At 50.0% G+C, this 15,591-nt stretch overlaps 1 protein-coding gene across 1 annotated transcript in view; it reads left to right on the plus strand.

Annotated features, from left to right (window-relative positions):
* rptor (regulatory associated protein of MTOR, complex 1) overlaps positions 1-15,591 on the plus strand; it is a 499,967-nt gene that overhangs the window by 256,524 nt on the left and 227,852 nt on the right. The window contains exon 11 of the mRNA XM_072483619.1: positions 3,008-3,109. Within this exon, the coding sequence (XP_072339720.1) occupies positions 3,008-3,109 (102 nt within the window). The remainder of the gene's footprint in view (positions 1-3,007; positions 3,110-15,591) is intronic.

The raw sequence follows: 15,591 nt of genomic DNA on the forward strand, positions 1-15,591 counted from the left end.
CATGTCCTCTGTTGATTGAAAGTGATCAAAAATGACCCCACAAAATCTTATTTTGTGTGAATTAGTTTTATTTGCTTCATTAAAACAACCACATTCTTTTAATTTAAAGTGCCCAATTCTTCTTTTATTTCCAATTCAGGGGCAATTTAGTGTGGCCAATCCACCTATTCTGCACATCTTTGAATTGTGGGGGTGAGACCCACACAGCCACGTGGAGAATGTGCAAACTCCACACAGACAGTGACCCATGGCCGGGATCGAACCTGGGTCCTTGGCGCCTTGAGGAAGCAGTGATAATCACTGGGCCACTGTGCCACCATAATACAACCACTTGAAACTTGAAATGAAAATCGCTTATTGGCACAAGTAGGCTTCAAATGAAGTTACTGTGAAAAGCCCCTAGTCACCACATTCCGGCGCCTGTTCGGGGAGGCTGGTATGGGAATTGAACAGTGCTGCTGGCCTGCTTTAAAAGCCAGCGATTTAGCCTTGTTTTTAGTATTAGATTTGACATCAAATGAATCCACTTTCCAACAGGTTGAGGGATGGCGATGCTAAGGGTTGGTGAAAAGGAATGGCTGTGACTTGCTGATCATGAGAAACATTCAGTACTAATCTGGCCCGGGACGGCATGGTGGTGCAGTGGCTAGCACTGCTGCCTCACGGCCCTGAGGACCCGGGTTCGATTCCGGCCCCGGGTCACTGTCCGTGTGGGGTTTGCACATTCTCCCCGTCTCTGCGTGGGTCTCACTGCTACAACCCAAAGATGTGCAGGCTAAATATACTAAAAAATACTCATCTGGCCCTGCCATGGCAACAGTGTTCTCAAACTACTGTTGTCACTATGCAGCCGCTGACTAAAAGAGTTAGAAATAAACATAACGGAGTGTGTATATTGGTCAAGCTGGCTCAATGTGTAGGGTCGGGGAGAGAAGAGAGAATTTTATTCACCCACCCCACCCCCTCCATAAATCCCAACATTGCTGTGATTTTGCATGCGAGCCCATTCTTTTCCACATTCAGTGAGTATAATCTGCTAATGAGATGGTAAACTGCAGAGCACTGCTTGAAATCAAAGTAGAAACTGCTGGAAGTGTACAAATCAGACCCAGAACGTTGACCTACCGTGTCTTTTTACTGACACTGGCTCCCCTCTTTAAAAAAAAAAAAAAATCTATAGGGCAGCACGGTGGCACAGTGGTTAGCATTGTTGCCTCACGGCGCCGAGGTCCCAGGTTCGATCCCGGCTCTGGGCCACTGTCCGTGTGGACTTTGCACATTCTCCCCGTGTACTGGATTGGCGCTGATCGAGTGGGCTGCTTTGTCCTGAATGGTCAGGCTTCTTGAGAGGTAGAGATGCACTTATCTAGACCTGTCACACTCCTAACTAGTGCCTTGTAGATGGTGGACAGGTTTTGAGCAGTCAGGCGAGTTACTCACAACCGAATTCCCAGCCTCTGGCATGCTTTAGTAGCCACTGTATTTAAATGATGGTCCGGTTATGTTTCTGTCAGTGGTAAACCCCCAGGATGCTGATAGTGGGGAATTCCGTGATGGGAATTCTGTTGTATCCTGAAAGGAGATGGTTAGATTCTCTCTTGCTGGAGATGATCATGCTCTGGCACTTGTGTGGCCTGAATGTTACTTGCCACTTATCAGCCTAAGCCCGAATGTTGCTGTGTCTTGCTGCAGGCAGGGAAGGACTGCTTTAGTTTGAGGAGTTGTGGATGTGCATTGAATGCCGTACAATCATGAGCAAACACTCTTTAGTATCAGCTCATGTAGACAAACTGTACAAGGCCTCGCGAGAGCACTTGTAATTTATGAAACGCTCTCAATACACAAGATTTGATAAATTTTTCCCATCCCTCTCAATGAATGGATCCAACATTTTTATGCTTGTACTGCTACTTTCGCAGCTCTCAATCTTTTTTTAAAGAATTTTTTAGTGGGTTTTATACATGGTATATTTACAGATGTACTCCGAGAAACCAGAAAGAAATAGCAAAAGCACTACATAACTAAAAAGCCAAGAGGTGGGGGTGGGAAAATAAAAACAGAGGAAGTGTATATACAGAGAAGCAATGGAGATAAATTTTATTATACATGCCATTTCTCCCCCTTTTCACTTTAAAAACAAAAATACGTACAGAACAGGCAAAACAAAACTGGGTGGGAAGTGTGTGTGGGTGGGTGGGTGGGTGGGCGGGGGGGGGGGGGGGCCTGATGTTACTTGCTTCTCTCGGTCGGTTTTCTTTTTTGTTTTTGTGCATTTGCCTCTGCTTCGGCCATCTGTTGTTCCTTCCTCCTGTACTTACTTACTCTCTTTTGTCCTGCTGTGTTTGTTGAAGTTGTTGTATCTTTTCCCGTGCTCTTTCCAGTTTGTGTTACCTCCTCTTCCTCCGTTTATTATTCTCCTCCCCTTGTTCTCCCCTTGTTCTCCTTCCTTCCCTGCATCCCCCCCTCCCCTCCCTCTTTGCAGCTCCCCTTTCTTTTCTGCTCTGTTTGGCTACTCCCCCTGGCACTGCGCCATCAATATATTAAAATAAGAACAGGCCTAAAGTTGAACAATGTCATTCCCAAACCTAGAGTGGTTTCTCAGGACTGATCTTGTAAATATTTCTATTTCCGACCTGTCATTCCTGTCTTTGTTCTTTCAGAATCTACCCATCAAAGCGCGAAAGATTATATTGTTCCAAATGTCTCGGTGCAGGATAGAATCTATAATGGAGCATATATTATCGAATCTGCCAAAGGAGTGAGGTTTATTTGGCGAAATTGCTCCTTTACAGCATTTATCGCTGAGATTTCGATAGCTGCCTTGTTTCCCATCAGTTCATTGTGGCCGCCTGATTTTGCAGTGGCATTAAATATATTTGAAAGTTTTTGGATCGCTGGATAATTTTAACAATTCTGACTTCTGAAAGTGCTTCCAAAATTGAGTATTGCGCAGATGTTTCCAACTGTTTACAGTGGTGCTCAGTGCCATATATTGCCTCTTTTACAGCATAGTCCATTCTTTGCCGAGCAGCTGACAGCATTCCAGGTCTGGCTGACGATGGGCGTTGAGAACAGGAATCCACCAGAACAGTTGCCGATTGTCTTGCAGGTGAGTGTGTAATCTGCATTAAGATGAAAATTACTGTGGCTGAGGAAGGAGTTATATAACCATCAGGCGGCACGGTGGCACAGTGGTTAGCACCTCTGCCTCATGGCCCCAGGGACCAGAGTTCAATTCCAGCCTCGGGTCACTGTCTGTGTGGGGTTTGCACTTTCTCCCCGTGGCTGCGTGGGTATCCTCTGGGTTCTCCCCACAGTCCAAAGATGTGCAGGTTAGATGGATTGGCCATGCTAAATTTCCCCTTGGAGTCCAAAGATTAGGTGGGGTTGCTTTGTTAAAGGGATAGGGTGGAGCTGTGGGCTTAAGTTGGGTGCTGTTTCAAGGGCCGGTGCAGACTCGATGGGCCGAATGACGACCTTCTGCACTGTAGATTCTATGATTCTGTGATCTCTACAACATTGTGGATTAATGATGTTTTTAAAGTACATGCGTGCAAAACTTAAAAAAATTAATTCACAGGATGTGGATATCGCTGGCTAGACCAGCATTTATTGCCCTTGAGAAGCTGTTAGTGAGCCATCGCCTTGAACTGCTGCAGTCCATGTGGAGTAAGAACACCCACAGTGCTGTTGGGAAAGGAGTTCCAGGATTTTGACCCAGTGAATGAATAACAATATAGTTTCTGTTCGCAATCTATTCCATTTAGCACCGCTGTTGTGCCACACAACACGCAGGACTGTACAGTGGTTACTCCTACCTATTGTCATAAAAAGATGCATCTGCAACAGGTAGATTTGTGAGGACATGTTCAGTTTCTCTCTCTCGTTTGTTCCCTCACCACCTGTCAAAGACCCAGCCTAGCAGCTATGACCTTTTGGATTCGGTCAGCTTGGCCAGCAATGGTGCTACCGAACCTCTCTTGGTGATGGATATTGAAGTCCCCCACCCAGAGTGCATTGTGCCCTTGCCAAGCGATGTTCAACGTAGGAGAGCACTGATTCATCAATTTTTGTGGGGGTGGGGGGGGGGGGGTAGGTGTAACGAGCAGGGGATTACTTTTCCCATGTTTGACCTGACTCCCTGATACTTCACTAGATCCCGAGTCAATGTTGAGGACTCCTAGAGCAACTCTTTCCCATCTGTTTACCATTGTGATGCCACCTCCAGTGGGTCAGTCCAGTTGGTAGGATAGGACATACCCAGGGATGTATCTGGTGGTGTTTTTTGCATTGTCTGATTCTGTGAATATGTCTGTGTCAGGCTGTTGCTTGACTAGTCCATGGGACATCTCTCTCAATTTTGACACAAGCCCTCAGGTGTTAGTAAGGAGGATCGTGCAGGGTGGGCAGTGCTGGGTGTGCCACTGTCATTTCTGGTGCATAGGGCGATGCCGGTGTTGTGTTATGTACTCTGTGATAACACAAGCTGCAACTGGATGCAGCTTTAACCAAAAGATACTCCAGACCTTGAAGTTAGTTCAATCTGATTTATTGAACCAGTAGCACAGTTTTCTATGAGTTCGACTCTCTGCTAACCTAAGTGTGGTTACTCTGTCTGACTGAACCAGACTAACTCTTAGCCACGTGCTGGAGGTGTGATACTGTACATACACCCTGACTCACTCTGTAGATGTTCATCAGTAGAACGAGACGGAGTGTGAGTGCCTCGTGCCTTTTATAGTGAGATACCACTCCTGAGTGTCCTGCCTGCTCATTGGTCATGTCCTGTTCTCTGTGTTCATTAGGTGCCTGTCTGTATATCATTATCTGCATGTCTGCATATCATGACATCTCCCCTTTTTTTTATGCTTTGTTGGCATATGGGAACGTACTTACATGTGGTGGCATATATTAACATATTTACAAGTGGTGGCATATGTGAACGTATTTACATGTGAAGACAGCTGTCTAATGTGAGAAAACAGAACATAGCAAACAGCCTGTCGAACAACGACAGCTGGAACAGACAGCCACCATCCGGTATCTTGATCCTGACAGTGTCTGCCGGGGATAACACGGGCAGATCGGTGGCATGAGCATCATAGCCCTGCTTTTGCTGGTTTCAGAGCTGCTGCACCTTATGCAGCACCGGGAGGTGATCCAGGTTGGGGAAGTGTATGGCTGGAAGTGTCGTCCGCAGGCCCCTGTTCATCAGGAGTGGAGCCGGCGACATGCCAGTGGACAGTGGGTGGTCGCCCTGTACACAAGCAACGCGAGGTAGATGTCAGAAGCAGAATCCGTGGCCTTGCAGATGAGCTGTTTCACAATGTGCACCCCTTTTTCAACCTTCCCATTGGACTGCGGATAGTGTGGGCTGAAAGTGACATTTTTGAAATGGTATGACTTGGCAAACATAGGCCACTCGTGGCTGTTGAAGCACGAGCCATTGTCACTCATGACAGTGAGTGGGATAATATGCCTGGAGAACGTCTCCTTACAGGCCTTGATGACGGTCTGAGAGCTTCACGACTTCAGGGTAATTGGAGAAATAGTCAATGATCGACACGTCACCACCATTCGCACGAAAGAGGTCGATGCCAACCTAGGACCACGGGGAAGTCTCGATTTCATTCTGCTGGAGCGTCTCCTTGCTCTGCGCTGGCTGGAAGCGTTGACAGGTCGCACAATTCAGGACCGTGTTCGAGATGTGCTGGCTAATACCGGGCCAGTAGACAGCCTGCCTGGCTCTACATCTGCACTTCTCGACGCCCAGGTGTCCCTCATGGATTTGGCAGAGCACCAAGCTCTGGAGACTGAGTGGAATAACAATCCAGTCTAGCTTGAGGAGGTCAGGTTGTCCTTTACATTGTAAAATTGAGGGCACTGTCCTGTCTGCCAGCCATTGACGAGGTGGTGCATGACACGCTGCAAGAGGGTCTTTGGCTGTCTCCTCGCGGATACGAACCACCTTCTCATCAGACGCCGGGAGGGGGCTCGCACACAGCTGCACCTGTGATTCAATCTGCCGGATGATTTCCAACATTTCATTAGGCAATGTGATGGAGTGGGACAATGCATCAGCAATGATGAGCTCCTTGCCAGGCGTGTACACAAAGTCAAAGTCGTACCTTTTGAGTTTGAGGAGGATGCGCTGCAACTGAGGCATCATGTCGTTCAGGTCCTTGTGGATAATGTGGACCAGAGGCCTATGATCCATCTCGACAGTGAATGTCGGCAGGCCGTAGACATAGTCGTGAAACTTGAGAATGCCAGTGAGAAGACCCAGGCATTCCTTCTCTATTTGCGCATACCTTGTTTCAGTGGGCGTCATGGCCCTCGATGCATAGGCTACCGGTGCCCAGGATGAAGTGTCATCGCGTTGAAGCAGCACCGCACCGATGCCATCCTGGCTTCCATCTGTCGAGATCTTCGTCTCCCTCTCTGAGTGAAAAATGCCAAGACGGGTGCAGTGGTGAGCTTGGCTTTCCGCTCCAACCACTCTGCCTGATGTACTGCCTTCCACTCAAAGACAGTGGACTTTTTCACCAGGTTTCGTAGGGCCGTGGTGTGTGAGGCCAGGCTTGTGATGAACTTGCCCAGAAAATTGACCATGCCCAGGAAGCGCAACACTGCCGCCTTGTCTTCAGGGACCTTCATGGTCTTTGACCTTGTCTGTGTCCGGGCGCACGCCCTGCTGAGAGATCTGGTCACCTAGGAACTTGAGTGTCGACATGCCAAAGCAACATTTGGACCTGTTCGGCTTCAGGCCATTGGCATGGATACGGCGGAATACCTGCTGGAGATGGGAAACATGCTCTTCAGGGGTCGTGGACGATATGATGATGTCGTCCACGTACACACAAATCCCTTCAACGCCCTCCATCATCTGCTCCATGATGCGATGGAAGATCTCCGATGCCGAGACAATGCCAAATGGCATGCGATTATGGCAGTATCTGCCAAACGGTGTGTTGAAGGTGCAGAGCCTTCTGCTGGACTCATCCAGCTGGATTTGCCAAAATCCATGTGACTCATCTAACTTGGTGAAAAAACGTGCGTGTGCCATCTCACTGGTGAGTTCCTCCCGCTTCGGGATGGGGTAGTGTTCACGCATTATATTCTTATTGAGATCCTTGGGATCAATGCAGATGCGCAGGTCTCCCGAAGGCTTTCTAACACATACCATCAAGCTGACCCAGTCAGTTGGTTCGGTTACCTTGGAAATGATGCCCTGTTGCTGCAGATCCTTGAGCTGTGCCTTCAGGCGCTCCCTCAGCGGAGCCGGGACCCGGTGTGGTGCGTGTACCTCTGGCTTGGCATCAGGTCGTAGCAGAATCTTGTATCGATATGGCAGCGTGCCCATCCCGTCGAACACATCTGGATACTGAGCGAGGATGTCGTCAATGCCGGCCTGAAGACCCACATTGGAGGATGTCGTTGTGTAACCCCGCTGCACAAGGTTTAGCTGCTGGCAGGCATGCGTGCCAAGTAGGGATGCCCTGTCTGGCTTGACAATTTCAAAACGTAACTGTGCCTGGGTGTTCCGGTTGGAGACGAGTAGATGGCAGGATCCCAGTGCCGTGATGGCATTTCCGTTGTAGTCCGGGAGCCTGCAGGCTGCTGGAAGGACCTGGGGGGGGGGGGCTTCTTGATGCGTTTGAAATCTGCCAGTGAGAGGAGGTTGGCAGAAGCACCTGTGTCCAGCTTAAACTGGATGGAGCAGTGGTTGACCTGCATCACCGCACGCCATTCGTCCGCAGAATCCACAGCGAGGATGGATGGAATTTGTGATGAGTTGGATGTGGCATATTCACATTTGGTAATGCCCACACAGTAGGCGGAATCCAGACATTCTTCCTCTGGATCCGTTGTGCTGCCAGGATCAGAATCCTTTAATCGATGTTGCACACTATGAACGCGCCGTCATCGGAATTGGGAGCGCTGGCCCCTGACTGGTGGTGCAGACCTGCACAAGGCTGCATAGTGTCTAGGCTTCCCGCAGTTTAAACATTGCCTGCCTCTTGCAGGGCAGTGTTTCTTTAAGCGGGCGTTGCCGCAGTTCGAGCACATCATGACGTCGGCATCCTGATGCTCCGCACGTCGTCGCACATGTGCAGTGCGGATGTCGGCCGCTTTGTTATCCCGTTCACATCGCGCATGCGTGGGGCCCCGGGAAAAGCGCACGAAAGGGCTTTTCATCAATGCTGGGGCGCTGCATCCTGGAGATGGCCTGCACACACTCAGCCTCGTGGGAGGCAAGTTTCTCATTTTCAGCCGATTTGTACTGGGCATAGCGATTTTTGGTGTGCTCATGCACTGTGCATGTTTCAATCGCGACTGGCAGGGTCATATGCTTGATTTTCAGTAGCTGCTCTCTGAGGATCAGTGTGAACTCCAAAAACGATTTGTTCTCTGATCATGGAGTCAGCAATATCACCAAAGTTTCAGGGCAACGGTAGCAGGCGGAGTTGAGTTAAGAAGAAGTTGAAAGATTCATCTTTACCTTGTAGACACTGTTTGAATACGTAGCGCTTGAAGATTTCATTGGTGTCCACTTCACAATGACTGTCAAACTTATCCAGGATGGTCTGAAACTTTGTCTTGTCCTGGCCTTCGGTGAAATGAAAAGAGTTGAAGAGTTCGATGGTTTGATCCCCCGCTGTTGAGAGGAGAAGCGAGATCTTCCTTGCATCAGACGCACCCACGAGGTCTGAAGCTTCGATGTACAGCAGAAACCTTTGCTTGAATGTCCGCCAGTTGGCTCGGAGATTGCCAGAGGTCCTGAGCTGGTGAGGAGCTTGAATCTGCTCCATGGTGCAGGGATACATTCGCTGGTCGTCACGAAACGGACTGAGGTAAACCACCCAGATTAAGCAGTATCCTGGTAGCATGTCGTATTATGTACTCTGGGATAACACAGGCTGCAACTGGATGCAGCTTTAACCAAAAGATACTCCAGACCTTGAAGTTGGTTCAATCTGATTTATTGAACCAGGAGCACAGTTAGCTGAGTTCGACTCTCTGCTAACCTAAGTGACTGACTCTGTCTGACTGAACCAGACTAGCTCTTAGCCATGTGCTGGAGGTGTGATACTGTACATACACCCTGACTCACTCTGCAGATGTTCATCAGTGGAAAGAGGTGGAGTGTGAGCGCCTCGTGCCTTTTATAGTGAGATACCACCCCTGAGTGTCCTGCCTGCTCATTGGTCATTTCATAGAACATAGAAAAATACAGCACAGAACAGGCCCTTTGGCCCACGATGTTGTGCCGAACCTTTGTCCTAGATTAATCATAAATTATCATAGAATTTACAGTGCAGAAGGAGGCCATTCGGCCCATCGAGTCTGCACCGGCTCTTGGAAAGAGCACCCTACCCAAGGTCAACACCTCCACCCTATCCCCATAATCCAGTAACCCCGCCGAACACTAAGGGCAATTTTGGACACCTAAGGGCAATTTATCGTGGCCAATCCACCTAACCTGCACATCTTTGGACTGTGGGAGGAAACCGGAGCACCTGGAGGAAACCCACGCACACACGGGGAGGACGTGCAGACTCCGCACAGACAGTGACACAAGCCGGAATCGAACCTGGGACCCTGGAGCTGTGAAGCAATTGTGCTATCCACAATGCTACCGTGCTGCCCTTAAGAACAAATTAATCTACACTATCATTCTACCGTAATCCATGTACCTATCCAATAGCTGCTTGAAGGTCCCTAATGTTTCCAACTCAGCTACTTCCACAGGCAGTGCATTCCATGCCCCCACTACTCTCTGGGTAAAGAACCTACCTCTGACATCCCCCCCATATCTTCCACTATTCACCTTATATTTATGTCCCCTTGTAATGGTTTGTTCCACCCGGGGAAAAAGTCTCTGACGGTCTACTCTATCTATTCCCCGATCATCTTATAAACCTCTATCAAGTCGCCCCTCATCCTTCTCCGTTCTAATGAGAAAAGGCCTAGCACCCTCAACCTTTCCTCGTAAGACGTACTCTCCATTCAAGGCAACATCCTGGTAAATCTCCTTTGCACCTTTTCAAAAGCTTCCACATGCTTCCTAAAATGAGGTGACCAGAACTGTACACAGTACTCCAAATGTGGCCTTACCAAGGTTTTGTACAGCTGCATCATCACCTCACGGCTCTTAAATTCAATCCCTCTATTTTTTTTTTATTAAATATTTTATTGAAAATTTTTGGTCAACCAACACAGTACATTGTGCATCCTTTACACAATATTATAACAACACAAATAACAATGACCTATTTTATAAACAAAAAATGAATAAATAATAAATAACAAAAATGAAAACTAGCCCTAATTGGCAACTGCCTTGTCACAAGTAACACTCTCCAAAAATATAATTTAACAGTCCAATATATAATTATCTGTAGCAACGACCTATACATACTATACAGTATATATTAACAACCCTGAGAGTCCTTCTGGTTCCTCCTCTTCCCCCCCCCCCCCCCCCCCGATCCTGGGCTGCTGCTGCTGCCTTCTTTTTCCCATTCCGTCTATCTTTCTGCGAGGTATTCGACGAACGGTTGCCACCGCCTGGTGAACCCTTGAGCCGACCCCCTTAGGACGAACTTAATCCGCTCTAGCTTTATAAACCCCGCCATGTCATTTATCCAGGTCTCCACCCCCGGGGGCTTGGCTTCTTTCCACATTAGCAATATCCTGCGCCGGGCTACTAGGGACGCAAAGGCCAAAACATCGGCCTCTCTCGCCTCCTGCACTCCCGGCTCTTGTGCAACCCCAAATATAGCCAACTCCCAGCTTGGTTCGACCTGGACTCCTACTACTTTTGAAAGCACCTTTGTCACCCCCATCCAAAACCTCTGTAGTGCCGGGCATGACCAAAACATATGGGTATGATTCGCTGGGCTTCTCGAGCACCTCGCACACCTATCCTCCACCCCAAAAAATTTACTGAGCCGTGCTCCAGTCATATGTGCCCTGTGTAATACCTTAAACTGAATCAGGCTTAGCCTGGCACACGAGGACGACGAGTTTACCCTGCTTAGGGCATCTGCCCACAGCCCCTCCTCGATCTCCTCCCCCAGCTCTTCTTCCCATTTCCCTTTTAGTTCATCTACCATAGTCTCCCCTTCGTCCCTCATTTCCCTATATATATCTGACACCTTACCATCCCCCACCCATGTCTTTGAGATCACTCTGTCCTGCACCTCTTGTGTCGGGAGCTGCGGGAATTCCCTCACCTGTTGCCTCGCAAAAACCCTCAGTTGCATATACCTGAATGCATTCCCTTGGGGCAACCCATATTTCTCGGTCAACGCTCCCAGACTCGCGAACTTCCCATCCACAAACAGATCTTTCAGTTGCGTTATTCCTGCTCTTTGCCACATTCCATATCCCCCATCCATTCCCCCCGGGGCAAACCTATGGTTGTTTCTTATCGGGGACCCCCCCCCAAGGCTCCAGTCTTTCCCCTATGCCGTCTCAACTGTCCCCAAATCTTCAGTGTAGCCACCACCACCGGGCTTGTGGTGTAGTTCCTCGGTGAGAACGGCAATGGGGCTGTCACCATAGCCTGTAGGCTAGTCCCCCTACAGGACGCCCTCTCTAATCTCTTCCACGCCGCTCCCTCCTCCTCTCCCATCCACTTACTCACCATTGAAATATTAGCGGCCCAATAATACTCACTTAGGCTCGGTAATGCCAGCCCCCCCCTATCCCTACTACGCTGTAAGAATCCCTTCCTCACTCTCGGGGTCTTCCCGGCCCACACAAAACCCATGATGCTCTTTTCAATCCTTTTAAAAAAAAAGCCTTCGTGATCACCACCGGGAGACACTGAAACACAAAGAGGAATCTCGGGAGGACCACCATCTTAACCGCCTGCACCCTCCCTGCCATTGACAGGGATACCATATCCCATCTCTTGAAATCCTCCTCCATCTGTTCCACCAACCGCGTTAAATTTAACCTGTGCAATGTGCCCCAATTCTTAGCTATCTGGATCCCCAGGTAACGAAAGTCCCTTGTTACCTTCCTCAGCGGTAGGTCCTCTATTTCTCTACTCTGCTCCCCTGGATGCACCACAAACAACTCACTTTTCCCCATGTTCAATTTATACCCTGAAAACTCCCCAAACTCCCCAAGTATCCGCATTATTTCTGGCATCCCCTCCGCCGGGTCCGCCACGTATAGTAGCAAATCGTCCGCATACAAAGATACCCGGTGCTCTTCTCCTCCCCTAAGTACTCCCCTCCACTTCTTGGAACCCCTCAACGCTATCGCCAGGGGCTCAATCGCCAGTGCAAACAATAATGGGGACAGAGGGCATCCCTGCCTTGTCCCTCTATGGAGCCGAAAATATGCAGATCCCCGTCCATTCGTGACCACGCTCGCCACTGGGGCCCTATACAACAGCTGCACCCATCTAACATACCCCTCTCCAAAACCAAATCTCCTCAACACCTCCCACAAATAATCCCACTCCACTCTATCAAATGCTTTCTCGGCATCCATCGCCACTACTATCTCCGTTTCTCCCTCTGGTGGGGCCATCATCATTACCCCTAACAACCTCCGTATATTCGTGTTCAGCTTTCTCCCCTTCACAAACCCAGTTTGATCTTCGTGGACCACCCCCGGGACACATTCCTCTATTCTCATTGCCATTACCTTGGCCAGGACCTTGGCATCTACATTTAGGAGGGAAATAGGTCGATAGGACCCGCATTGTAGCGGGTCCTTTTCCTTCTTTAAGAGAAGCGATATCGTTGCTTCAGACATAGTCGGGGGCAGTTGTCCCCTTTCCTTTGCCTCATTAAAGGTCCTCGTCAGTACCGGGGCGAGCAAGTCCACATATTTTCTATAGAATTCGACTGGGAATCCATCCGGTCCCGGGGCCTTTCCCGCCTGCATGCTCCTAATTCCTTTCACCACTTCTTCTACCTCGATCTGTGCTCCCAGTCCCACCCTTTCCTGCTCTTCCACCTTGGGAAATTCCAGCCGATCCAAGAAGCCCATCATTCTCTCCCTCCCATCCGGGGGTTGAGCTTCATATAATTTTTTATAAAATGTCTTGAACACTCCATTCACTCTCTCCGCTCCCCGCTCCATCTCTCCTTCCTCATCCCTCACTCCCCCTATTTCCCTCGCTGCTCCCCTTTTCCTCAATTGGTGTGCCAGCAACCTGCTCGCCTTCTCCCCATATTTGTACTGTACACCCTGTGCCTTCCTCCATTGTGCCTCTGCAGTGCCTGTAGTCAGCAAGTCAAATTCTACATGTAGCCTTTGCCTTTCCCTGTACAGTCCCTCCTCCGGTGCTTCCGCATATTGTCTGTCCACCCTCAAAAGTTCTTGCAGCAACCGCTCCCGTTCCTTACTCTCCTGCTTCCCTTTATGTGCCCTTATTGATATCAGCTCCCCTCTAACCACCGCCTTCAACGCCTCCCAGACCACTCCCACCTGGACCTCCCCATTATCATTGAGTTCCAAGTACTTTTCAATGCACCCCCTCACCCTTAGACACACCCCCTCATCTGCCATTAGTCCCATGTCCATTCTCCAGAGTGGGCGCCCTCCTGTTTCCTCCCCTATCTCCAAGTCCACCCAGTGTGGAGCGTGATCCGAAATGGCTATAGCCGTATACTCCGTTCCCCTCACCTTCGGGATCAATGCCCTACCCAGCACAAAAAAGTCTATTCGCGAGTAGACTTTATGGACATAGGAGAAAAACGAGAACTCCTTACTCCTAGGTCTGCTAAATCTCCACGGGTCTACACCTCCCATCTGCTCCATAAAATCTTTAAGCACCTTGGCTGCTGCCGGCCTCCTTCCAGTCCTGGACTTCGACCTATCCAGCCCTGGTTCCAACACCGTATTAAAATCTCCCCCCATTATCAGCTTTCCCATCTCTAGGTCCGGAATGCGTCCTAGCATCCGCCTCATAAAATTGGCATCATCCCAGTTCGGGGCATATACGTTTACCAAAACCACCGTCTCCCCCTGTAGTTTGCCACTCACCATCACGTATCTGCCCCCGTTATCCGCCACTATAGTCTTTGCCTCGAACATTACCCGCTTCCCCACTAATATAGCCACCCCCCTGTTTTTCGCATCTAGCCCCGAATGGAACACCTGCCCCACCCATCCTTTGTGTAGCCTAACCTGGTCTATCAGTTTCAGGTGCGTTTCCTGTAACATAACCACATCTGCCTTAAGTTTCTTAAGGTGTGCGAGTACCCGTGCCCTCTTTATCGGCCCGTTCAGCCCTCTCACGTTCCACGTGATCAGCCGAGTTGGGGGGCTTCCTACCCCCCCCCCCCCCCCGCCCCCCCCCCCCCCCCCCTTGTCGATTAGCCATCACCTTTTTCCAGCTCCTCACCCAGTTCCCACGCAGCTGTATCTCCCCCAGGCGGTGCCCCCCCGCCCATCCTCTCCCATACCAGCTTCCCCCTCTCCCCAGCAGCAGCAACCCAGTAATTCCCCCCTCCCACCCCCCCCGCTAGATCTCCCGCTCGCGTAATTACTCCCCCCATGTTGCTCCCAGAAGTCAGCAAACTCTGGCTGACCTCGGCTTCCCCCCGTGACCTCGGCTCGCACCGTGCGACGCCCCCTCCTTCCTGCTTCTCTATTCCCGCCATGATTATCATAGCGCGGGAACCAAGCCCGCGCTTCTCCCTTTGCCCCGCCCCCAATGGCCAACGCCCCATCTCCTCCACCTCCCCTCCTCCCCCTATCACCACCTGTGGGAGAGAGAAAAGTTACCACATCGCAGGATTAGTACATAAAACCCCTCTTTGCCCCCCACATTCGCCCCACCACTTTGTTCGAACGTTCTTTTTAATAACCCGCTCATTCCAGTTTTTCTTCCACAATAAAAGTCCACGCTTCATCCGCCGTCTCAAAGTAGTGGTGCCTCCCTCGATATGTGACCCACAGTCTTGCCGGTTGCAGCATTCCAAATTTTATCTTCTTTTTATGAAGCACCGCCTTGGCCCGATTAAAGCTCGCCCTCCTTCTCGCCACCTCCGCACTCCAGTCTTGATAAACGCGGATCACCGCGTTCTCCCATTTACTGCTCCGAGTTTTCTTCGCCCATCTAAGGACCATTTCTCTATCCTTAAAACGGAGGAATCTCACCACTATGGCTCTGGGAATTTCTCCTGCTCTCGGTCCTCGCGCCATCACTCGGTATGCTCCCTCCACCTCCAACGGACCCGCCGGGGCCTCCGCTCCCATTAACGAGTGCAGCATCGTGCTCACATATGCCCCGACGTCCGCTCCCTCCACACCTTCAGGAAGACCAAGAATCCTCAGGTTGTTCCTCCTTGCGTTGTTTTCCAGTGCCTCCAACCTTTCCACACATCGTTTCTGATGTGCCTCCTGCGTCTCCGTCTTCACCACCAGGCCCTGTATATCGTCCTCATTCTCGGCTGCCTTTGCCTTCACGACCCGAAGCTCCCGCTCCTGGGTCTTTTGTTCCTCCTTTAGCCCTTCGATCGCCTGTAGTATCGGGGCCAACAGCTCTTTCTTCATTTCCTTTTTTATCTCTTCCACACAGCATTTCAAGAACTCTTGTTGTTCAGGGCCCCATGT

This window comes from Scyliorhinus torazame, chromosome 18 (genome assembly GCF_047496885.1).
Source record: "Scyliorhinus torazame isolate Kashiwa2021f chromosome 18, sScyTor2.1, whole genome shotgun sequence".
In the NCBI taxonomy this organism is placed as follows: Eukaryota; Metazoa; Chordata; class Chondrichthyes; order Carcharhiniformes; family Scyliorhinidae; genus Scyliorhinus; species Scyliorhinus torazame.